The sequence below is a fragment of the Balearica regulorum genome, chromosome 1, assembly GCF_011004875.1.
Source record: "Balearica regulorum gibbericeps isolate bBalReg1 chromosome 1, bBalReg1.pri, whole genome shotgun sequence".
In the NCBI taxonomy this organism is placed as follows: domain Eukaryota; kingdom Metazoa; phylum Chordata; class Aves; order Gruiformes; family Gruidae; genus Balearica; species Balearica regulorum.
In genome coordinates, this window is record NC_046184.1 from 37,997,435 (window position 1) to 38,008,333 (window position 10,899).

At 45.3% G+C, this 10,899-nt stretch overlaps 1 protein-coding gene across 1 annotated transcript in view; it reads right to left on the reverse strand.

Moving 5' to 3' along the window:
• WIF1 (Wnt inhibitory factor 1) overlaps nt 1-9,517 on the reverse strand; it is a 45,062-nt gene extending 35,545 nt beyond the window's left edge. The window contains exons 1-2 of the mRNA XM_075745834.1: nt 9,285-9,517; nt 8,997-9,136 (exon numbers count right to left, since the gene is read on the reverse strand). Of these exons, the coding sequence (XP_075601949.1) occupies nt 8,997-9,136; nt 9,285-9,417 (273 nt within the window). The 5' untranslated portion in view covers nt 9,418-9,517. The remainder of the gene's footprint in view (nt 1-8,996; nt 9,137-9,284) is intronic.
• Nucleotides 9,518-10,899: the final 1,382 nt, after the last annotated feature.

Below are 10,899 nucleotides of genomic sequence, written 5' to 3' on the forward strand. Positions count from 1 at the left end.
GTCTTCTCATTAGTGGGCTGCTGTTTGGGGAGTTTGTTTTCCCTGGTGATGAGCCAAAACCTGAGGCTGGGAGATTGCCAGGTTTGATGTCAGAGGCATATTTATTTCCTTTAGGATCGGTTGGGTTTAGCTTGCTGTTTATCCAGTCTAAGGGACAACTTCAGAGGATTTGTGGGAGCAGCTCTGAAAGTGGTGTTTGGTCTCTAAGTTATTTATTGAAGTATTGGGCAGTGATAGCAGCAAGTGCTGAAGCAGATGGGAGGTAATTGCTCACTTTTCCTTGTATGGCCAAACAAGCTGGATTCCACCAACTGGTTGTAAAACAAAGTAAACTTTCATAGTAGGTGCAAAAAAAAAAAAAAAATCCAGGGGATTTCTTGTTGTTTGGCTGAAAAAGATCCACTCCAAATCTATCATCTAAGCCTTTATGAAGGCATTTCTACTCCACAGGTGCCTCTTCTCCAAGTCAGACAGACTTGTCAGGTAATCCTCAGCATTACTGTGCAGCTAAGTGGTCTTCTATGAATGGACTATGAATCCACATACTATGGTGGATTTCAGGTATCAGAGCTGGATAAGGTCTTCTCAGTCCCTCTGTACAACAGTATCAGTGTCTTTGCTTTATTTATATTACTTTTTCTGGGGCAGGTTTCAGTTTGCTGCTTCACTGTGATTGTACAAGCCAGTCTCAGTTTTGTGTTCCTGCCTGGCCCATTTCGTGTTAATGGCTGGCCTGGAGGATGAGAGCAGAGCAGTGGATTTTGTTTACCTTGACTTTAGTAAGGCTTTCGGCACCGTCTCCCACAACATCCCCACAGAAGAAGTGAGGAAGTGGAATTTACGTGAGGTGGACTGCTGCACTGCCAGGCTCAGTGGGTTAGCAGCAGCAGCACGAAGTCCAGCTGGAGGCCAGTCACTAGTGGTGTACCTCAGGCATTGACACTAGGTCTCATACTGTTCAACATCTTCATTAATGACCTGGACATTGTGACAGTATAGCCTGTGTACAAGTTTGCAGATGATACAAGACTGGGAGGAGTGGCTGACACACCAGAAGGTCATGCTGCCATCCAGAGGGACATCAACAGGCTGGAGGAACGGGCTGACAGGAACCTCATGAAGTTCAACAAGGGGAAGTGCAAAGTCCTGCACCTGGCGAGGAACAACCCCAGGCACTGGTATATGCTGGGGGCCAAGCAGCTGCAAAACAGCTTGGCAGAAAAGTACTTGCAGGTCATGGTGGACACCAAGTTGACTGTGAGCCACCAATGTACCTTTGTGGCAAAGACCAACATCCTCCTGGGCTGCATCAGGCCGAGCACTGTCAGCAGGTCAAAGGAGGCGATCCTTCTCCTCTGCTTAGCCCTGGTGAGACACACCGGGAGTGCTGGGTCCAGTCCTGGGCTCCCCAGTGCAAGAGAGACATGGACCTACTGGAGTGAGTCCATGGAAGGGGCATGAAGGGATGGGAACATGCCTCACAGGAGTTTCAGGACGTGTCTGGTTTTCCTTATTTAGCTCTTTCTTCTATGAAGTAAGTGTAAGGAAAGAGACAAATCTTCTGCAGATTCTACTACAGGCTGACGGGTCTCATTAGAGATTGGGAGGACCAGTGACGCACGCAGAGGCCTGGTAGGACTGTCGGCTCACACACATCATCTGCCAGGGTGCCACCCAAAGGGAAAACTCATCTGATCTCAATGCATGCATTCTCATTGAGCAGGATTTCTGTTACTTTATACAATTAGCCCAGCTCAAAGTGTCACAGATAGCCCAGGTGCTTTTTGTACATGGATCTCAACTTTATTTTGTACAAGAAGAGCCAGTCTTTCATTACATTTTTACATACATTATTATATATATTTCATTACAATCACAATTTATTACAAATAAGATTTCAGAATGTCAGTCTCCACAAACCAAACAGAAGACAAAAAATGCAAAGTTAACTGTGCATTCAACAACCTATCCAAAATGTGACTGATTTTCTGTTTCTTCCATTTACAGTTTTCAAAAAAACCCCATTTATGAAACAGAAAATACCAATAAAGCTATCTTCTACTTTTACTGAAACATACATCTGCAGCAACAGACATCTACTACATATTATACATATAATTCACTGCAAAGAACACCGTGTGTGTTGCTATGGAGAAGACTCAGTATTGCAATGCAACTGTCCATTCTTCGCTGTGCATTTCAGGTGACTGCACTTTCCACCATTTCTGGGCTACAATCTGATGTAGTGAAGAGTTTGGCCACAAATAAACAGTTAAAAAGCAAACAAGCAAACAAAAAATCCCCAGCAAAACAAAAAACCCAACATAGTTGAACAGCAGAATAAAAGAGACTACTAGAAGTAAAGTAGCATCTTTCAAAAGGTGGAATTTGTACACAAAAAGGAAAATAAAAGAACAAACCCTGGCAAGCCAAGTGTAAAGCCACAGGAAGGTGACACAAAAATAGTTTTGAGATGTGTTTTCTTGAAAGCTTCAAAAATACTAATCAGGAACTCATTGCTCTGAGCTAAGTTATACAATACTTAAAATTCTGTTCAACATGATGCAAATACCTACTACAGATCACTGTTTTGAAAGCTCTGGTCGCACCATATACCTTACATATGTGCATGCCCTAGGAAGAGTGGTTTCTTACATTTGTTTTGTATGTACTTAATTCACTTAGCTAGAAGCAAGTCATTCATACTTGTAGCTACCCAAAAAAAACCCAACCCCTCTTTGGAAAGCATGATACCCACAGAAGAAGTTAAATACATTAAAAACTTTTCCAGTTAGTTCTCATTATGGTTAGCTCTTACTTTTTACTCCGTGGTGTTACTTGTAATGGTATTAACTTTAGACCACTCAGAACATACTTGGGAAACTGTCTGTAAAAAAGAGGTGATGTTGACAGAAAACATTTTCACTTCCACAAAGAAGAGGAAAGCAACACAGTCTGGATTTTATATTTCAGAAAAAACCTGTTAGCAACATGGGGAGAGAAATCTGTACGTTTTCACAAAATATAGTCTTGAAGCTTGGGGTGTCCTGTTAGTTCCAGTGCTTTTCAACAGTTATGTTGTACAATGCAGCTACTACTGTAAAAGTAGTGAAAATATTTTATTACTTAAGCTTTTTTGTTAAAAATGTATTAGAATAGTTATAGAAAGAATAAACAATGAAAATCTTGAAGAACAGTTTGTTTAACGCAGCTTTACACTGCTGTGTAAAAAGAATAATTGTGTCGTTTACACATATACCATGTAAATTGCTATGGAAACCAGATGTAGCTTACGCTACAAGGTGCCTTGTAACTCATCTCTGCTGAGCAATAAATCCCCCCTTTTTCTTCTTGGCAAAACTTTGAGAAACTTTACTGCTGTTTTCTATCAGCAGATACAACAGATGGCTGGCACATGCCTGCTTTACTAAGAAAGTGGGATCTCTACAGCATTACTTTGATCCCTGGTGGCATGTCTACAACACTGAGACGCAAAATACCACAGCTGAGCAGAATCTAAATATTAAAGGTTTGGAGCCGTGCTCTCGATATGAGAACCCCCTGTCTAAAAATCATGCTCACAGTATGTAAACATCTTCACATTCCACGTGGAAATTTTGGTACAGAGGTCAGAAAACAAAGTATTTCCTCTGTTTGGTGACATGAAACCACAGTGAAGGTACTACTGTAAATCCCAAGAGTGCAAGTTTATGCAATTGCCTTGACCAAACTTCCAGAATAGCCATACATGTATTGGGAAAAAACCCTGAATTGTGCATATGAGACATTTTTTAAGCTGAAAAGCATCACTGTAATCACTAGGTATGAATAAGATACTTACAAAAAGTTCAGCAGTTTCTTTGAAGAAAAGTTTCCTTTGAAGAATTACATGTTTTGAAATTCACTGTATTTTGTTTTCTTTCAGTTTATCAGGGAAATAGTGATGTTTGAATGGAGCACCCTATTGCATCAATAATGCCTTAAAATTGGTCTGTTAGCTTTCCTCTGGGCAAGGAAACAAAACTTCTCCCGGCATAGCTGGATATTCCATTCTATCTTTGTGGTCAGGCTACATCTCAGCAATATAAGGTAATTCCAGAGAAATCAGTTGAGCTGTTTGGGGTTGAGATCAGAACTAGCCTCCAGCAGCTGTAATTATACACCGTTCCTAAGTTCCACTTTACAATATAGAAATGATGCTAGAAAATGCACTGATGACATATATGCCCTCTGAAGAGCTGGGCATCTTCTTGCTTTACTCAAGGTTATCAATAACTCTTTCATCAGAAGTAAGCCAGCTGTTCCAGTAGGGACAGGTCCAATTGCCTCTTTTAATGGTCCCGAGGACTACGTGCTGGGATGCCCCCTTATCTCCTGACACTTGTGCTCCTGTGACCAGAAGCACTCCCACACCAAAGACCTTTCCTCAGCACTTGATCCCCTTGTGCACACATGCACATCTCCTGTCATAGGGCAGGACCACTCCACACGAAGATGCGCATCCAGCAGCACAAGGCTGGATATGTCTTTAGCACGTAACATACATGCGACATCCATGCACCATGAGATATACATATGCATTGTACAGTCACGTGGGCCACATCCCATTCACGCATCAGTGCAGGATGGAGTATTCAGATGTCACATCATTCAACCGTGCAACAAGAGAGGAGTCGTGGGGTACTCATGACAGTTGGGAGCAGGAAGCAAGCTGCTACAATAACTCATCTAACCCCAAATACTTCTCCCATATCTGAAAGGAAGAAAGCAGCCTGGGCAGGTTGTGGCCCAGACTGATTGTTTCTGTGGATCAGACCAGAGACTGCTGCAGAACAAAAATTCCAATTTGCTTTTTGGTTTCTTTTTTCATCTCCTGTCTATTAAAACAACCCAGCTGCTGCTCTGTCACTGAACACTTGCTTCCTATGCTCTGATCAACCTTTCTTTTGATATGGTTCTCTCCCACCAATACTCATTCACATGTGAGCTTAATTTTATTGCTGTCAGAAGTCCCACTGAAAGTTAAACACACGTGGATTTGGAGCTTGAATACCTGCCATAAGTTCCTAAACGTAGAAATGAGGTTATCACCAGAATCTTTGGTACGTTCTACTGGTGGACATAGTGAAAAATGCCACAGCATTAGTCAGCATACTAGGGTCTGTTCCTCTCTCATTGGGAAGTGCTTTAAGACTCTAAAGTGTTTTTGGGGACAAGACCTCCAAAAGTCATTATTCTTTCTTTTGCAAAAACCGTACAGAATAAGAGCAAGCAGCACACTAGTGAGCTCTAGTGGTTACACAGATGCCTACTGTATGCTATATACTACTACCGATTTTTGCTTTTTTAAATCTTTCAAATCAAGAAGCAATCTTTGTAACTACCAACTTACCCAGGTTACGTCTTTTTCTAAAGAGAACATAACATCTGTGATCTCACATTTAAATTCATAGGTAAAAACATAAGGTGCATAAAAACATAACAATCCTGTTCTGCAGTACTCTAGCCTTCTCGTAACCCCTGGCTCATCCTGACTTTGCCAGAAAAAGCAGGTATTCAGTACCTTCAGACCCTTAAATTTTGGGTTTCCCCTACTATTTCCTAATAATTAATTAGAACTAATGGGCTAAGGACTAAAAGCAACTAATGCTTTTCTTTGGTTAATGCTTTCTAGTGAAAATGGCTTTAATTGTTTGTTTACCATGCAAAATCTTTTCCACGTAAAATGGATCCAGGGCACAAAGGCCACTGTATTAGAAACATAACATCTAAATCCAGCGGGGCTTTGCCGCTCCAGTTTACACAGAATACAGGTATAATCTAGTCCTTAAAATGTTCCTTTCTACAGACATTTTTGAACTAGACTATGGACATATGCAGCAGTGCAGGACTGAGAAGTCTTGCCACTCCCTGGGTTGGATTATATACTCATCTACAAGTTGGATCATTATTTATCCCAGAAGCAGGTAGATGGAATCTACCCACAGGATATTTATACCCAATTTCCAGAGGTGTAAACAGGAATACAAGATGCAAGTCAGGAGAGACTTAGCCCTACCCTGTTGGAGATCCCAGGTGTGGTGGGTTGACCTTGACTGGCTGCCAGGTACCCACCCAGCTGCTCTCTCCTTCCCCTGTCTTGTTGGTATCGGGGCTAGGACCCATGTAATGTCACAGACAGCATCTCCTGGAGAAGTGTTATATCTACAGACCCAAAAGGGGTCTAGCTACTGCTAGAGGCTGTGGCACACACAACTGACAGCCCCCAAAACCTTGGAGCCCAAGAGAAACACCTTCAGATCTCAAGTGGGATACAAGGGTAAGGGTAAGAAGTCTATAAGGCACAGGATTCAAGACTCACAGAAGAAATCATTTCAGTTTTACCAAACAAGAGACAACTGTACGCTAGTTAACAGTCATTTTACAGAAAGTAGTCTAGTACTTCAATATCTTGAATGCCTTTCTTTTTTCAGAGAGTATCAGTATTTTTCCCCTTTTCTACTACTACTTCCTTTCTTGCCTCTCTTCTCCCTTTTCCTCTTGTCTCCCCTTTCCTCTCCTTCTCCCCTCCCCTCCTCCTTCTCCTTCCCCTTCCTACTTCCCCTTCCCTGACTGAGGAAATTCCCACACAAAAGTATTCTGCCAGAATAAAGGTAGCAAGTATTTAGTACTTTCCTGGACTCATCAGTGGAAACTTCTAAGAACCTGTATACTTAAAACCAAAACAGAACACTGAAAAAACCTGCTAAAATTTACTCATTTCTTCCCCTCATAAAATATTGGAAATTCTGTGAAAAAGAAACTGTGTTCTTTTGCCACAAATAACTTTTATCCCACTCCATTTGCAACACTACTGTGGGCATTGTTCAATTGAGATATATAAAAAAATATACCAATGATGTTGTTGTCCTATGGGCTACAGAAGAAATACTTGTGTTTTTTCCTGTCCCTTCCCATCAGGAAAAGGTCTGGGTGGCATAGGGACAGTAAGTGCCCTGGTTTCCACAGAGCATGACAAGAACTCCGGATAAGAGACAGCTGAACTCAAACACCTCTAAGGGATGCAAAACCCAATAGGATCGTTTGTGCTACCGAAAATTAGACATTTTCTCTAGCATGCTAAGTATGTCCATTTTGTCCCCCACTCCTAAAACACCAGAGGGCTGAAACTCCTTCCTTAGCTCAGGCTGCTGGTTGAAATCCTGTTCTTCATCTGCAGACCTGCAAAAGTATTTAAATATCTACAGCCGTAAGACTGGAGTGCCAATGTTTATATTGACTGTACACACAGATGAACTTGTAAGGAGTAGCTAGATGGGATTATAAAATCTCCAAATGCAGAAGTATCTCAGTGTGAACACTTGTTTGAGCCATAAACATCTGAAAGTTAACACACTGTTCTAGGAACACAGTAGTGCAATGATGCTACTTTAACCATTTAGGTATTTCACTTACTAATTATGTTTTGTCTAACAGGAATTCAGTAATTCAGCAAAGAGGAGGAGGAATAATGGGTTAAACAGCTTTGCTGCTGCTCAGAAGGGATTTAGTCATGCAAGTTGCATCAAGGGCAACACTTGCCTATGCTGTAACTCTTCTCACTGAAATCAGTGCTACAACCATCTTTTCCTAATAAGCTTCCTGTTGGCAGCAAAGGAGGGAGAACAGAGCACAAGAAAGAAGGACAAGAGAAGAGGGGCAGGCTTCAGACTAACATCTCAATCTTCCTTTCCAAAACCAGGTAGTTTTATCATGGACAGCAACTGAAGCTGACAGAGAAATAGAGCAAGAAATATAGTCCCAAAACGCACTAATTATTTCCAATTATTTAAATGCCAAGCCTTGGTGTACAAAGTTGTTTTCTCTGTAAAGCTGGACTGGAACGCCAAAGACCTTGAGCAAGTCACTTAGCCTTTGTGAGTAAGTTTTGTCTCTCCGCATTCGCCTCCCTCTCTAAAAGAGGAAGTAAAGTGTTTCCTAAACTCAAAGGCTTTGTGAGGATAGCAAAAATTACAGGGTCCTCAGACGTCACCTTAAAGCCAAACAAGTCCTGTAGTTACGAAGAGTATTTTAAAACAACCAAAATGACAACTGAATTTGTGAAGCTGCACTTAGCTGAATTATACATCTGACTATTTGAAGGTAAATATTGTTTCATCTTTACCAAGCTCTTTATTGTATAAAGTCAATGTTCAGCATTGTGAAAATGAATTCATTTTATCCACCGTTTTTATGTTACAATGATTTTTTTCTGTATCCATGATAATGTATGCTAACATGGTTCAGCTTTATGCAAATTTAACATACGTTGTCAGTGTGTCAAATCGTGCATATGTTTCTTCATGAAAATATGTCACGCATTCTTATCTTTTCAATAAAAGAATCCAAAGGTATTCGATACGCTGCAGATTTACGTGGTTTTGCAATTAAACCCGGTAAAATTAAGTCTACAGAAGAGAGGTATTATTTACCAGGACTACCCATTAAGCATGCACATTTAGCAAATAGAGATCAATGAATAACGTGTAGTATATGTCCATAAGCTAAAGAAAGTCAAAAGAAAATTGCATCCACATAACTACTGCCAGGTAAAATTCTATTAAAAGTAAAAGCAACTGGTGTCTTCCTGGCCAACTCCGGTTGTCTGCTCACGCCTCACCAGCCTGCCGGGCTCTCCCACGCCCTTTACAACCCCGCCGTCCAACACACTTTCCCGGCGATGTGGCCGCGTTTCCCGCCGCTCCCCGCGCCCTCCCCACCGCCCTTTGCCTCCCGCCCCCGCCGCTACCGGAGCCCCCCCGCGCCCCGGGACCCCGCGGGGCGCTGGGGCTGAAGGCGCTGCCCACGCGGGTCCGCCGAGGGGCACGACGGCGTGCGACCCACGCCCGGCACGCCTCGGAGAGGGTTTCCTCAACTATTCCACAACCAAACCACCTGCCTGGGTTTAAAGAGCCGCCCCCCCCCGCGCCTCGTCGCGGCCCCATCTCTGCACCTACCCGTCCCGTTGCCTGCCAGGTGAAGTTCATGGCGTGGATGCTGACGGGGATGGCGGGCATCCTCTGCTGGGCTTTCCTGAAGTCGTGCGTGAACGGGGCCATCTTCCCTTCGGACACGATCAGAATATCCTCCTCGAAGCCTGCGAAAGGCAAAGGGGCGCGATGGGCGGCAGCCCCGCCGAGCCGGGCTCCTCTCCGCGCAAGGCTCCCGCCCGCCGCTCGGCCGCCCCCGCCGCGGTAGCCGGCTGTTGGGGGTCGGGGGGGGGGGGGGGGAGCGGCCCCGCTTACCGATGAGCACCCGCGCTTGCTGGGCGTCGATCCACAGGTAGAGCGTGTCGGGCTGCCGCGGCGCGGCCCGCAGGCTGCAGAGGCTGAGGGCTCCGCAGAGCAGCGCGGCGCACAGCCGCCCCGCCGGGGCCATGCTCCGCGCACCGCCCGCCCGCCGCGCCCGGGGCCCGCCGGCTGCCGCTGCCGCTCCGGCCGCGCCTGCCCTCTGCCGCTGCGCGCCCACAGGAGCGGGGCGGCCCCGGCGCCGGCGGCGGGAGGGGGGCGCGGGGCGGGGCGGGCACGGGGAGGGCGGCGGGCGCCGTCGCGGCCCCGCACGGCTTCCTGCGGGCAGCAAGGAGCTCGGTGCTCGCAAACGCCTTGAGGCGTGCTGCTTCCCCCGCTGAGGAGGGCGACTGCACGGCGGTGCGACGTGTAGAGACGGTGCGGTCAGGCAGTCAGCCCTCCGCTCCCCCGGGCTTCAGGTGGCCGCCCGCTCCTGCACAGGCACAGCCGAGCGCCGGGACGCGGTGCGTGACCGACACCTCCTCTGTCACGACAGACGTGCCACGGCGTCGCCGTGCCTGGCACATGCTGTGCACGAGGTGCCGCGTGTGCCACCCCTCTCCCGGTGTCCCCTCGGCAGGTTGTGAACCCACCGGCACTCTGGCAATCGGGATGGCACCACCACAGTCGCAAAAGCATCGTTAAAGAAACTCATGTCTGCTTGAAGAAACAAGTTTGTACGTAGCGGTTGCCTGGTATATGCGGTGTTTGAGTCAGGGGTTGAGGAAGCATCACCGAAACGGCACGTGGGTGCAGTTGGTTGGGGGGTTCCCAGTGGGATCCAGCAAAGCTGGGCAAGGTGCCCACCCGCGCTGACAGGTCAGGCCGCAGAGCAAGCCATCAGCCCGACGGTGCAGCAGCGACAGCTCTTCCCGGCTCTAGGGAACTGTGTGGTGGATGTGACAATACGCTAAAGAGAGAAAAGATTTGTGTTTGTCCGAAGGTCTCAAGAACAGTGGAGACTGGAAAACACTGAAGTGTTGCCATTTACACAGAAACTAGAACTGACTCAATACAGAAACTTAGTAAAGCTGAAAGAATTTTCTATTGAAAAAGTTATTTAAACAGAATCATGCCTTTTAAAGGAAAAAGAAGTTTCTAAAATTTCTGGATTCTGTCATAAGGAAAAAACAAGGCTTTTTCAGAAACTGAAACTAACCAAGATAGCTAAAGTTTGAGTAAAACCTCCAAGTTTGTGCCTGTAATGTTCTGGAAAGAGTTGGGGGGTATTTTCTGCCTCTGAATGTTTCCTTGGATGCTGCTGTGCTCCATCCCATCCTGTTTGTGTGACTGCAAAAGCCACCTCTGGGTTAAGTGTCTGAAATTTAATTCTTCAGGTCATGGGAAACAACATGAAGTTGGTCTTGCTTTTCCAGACAAATCTGTTTGAGCAGAGTTTGCCATGTCGGCTTACACACCTGGAAAAGATACTGGCTGTGTCATTATTTTTCATTTTCATGTGTGAAGAGCATAGCCAAACCAGTACCAGTGATTTTTTTACGCAAAAAGTTTTTGGTTCAACACATGAAATACCCTTGCCCTCCCACTGACATGCTGTACTGTGAGTTTTCCT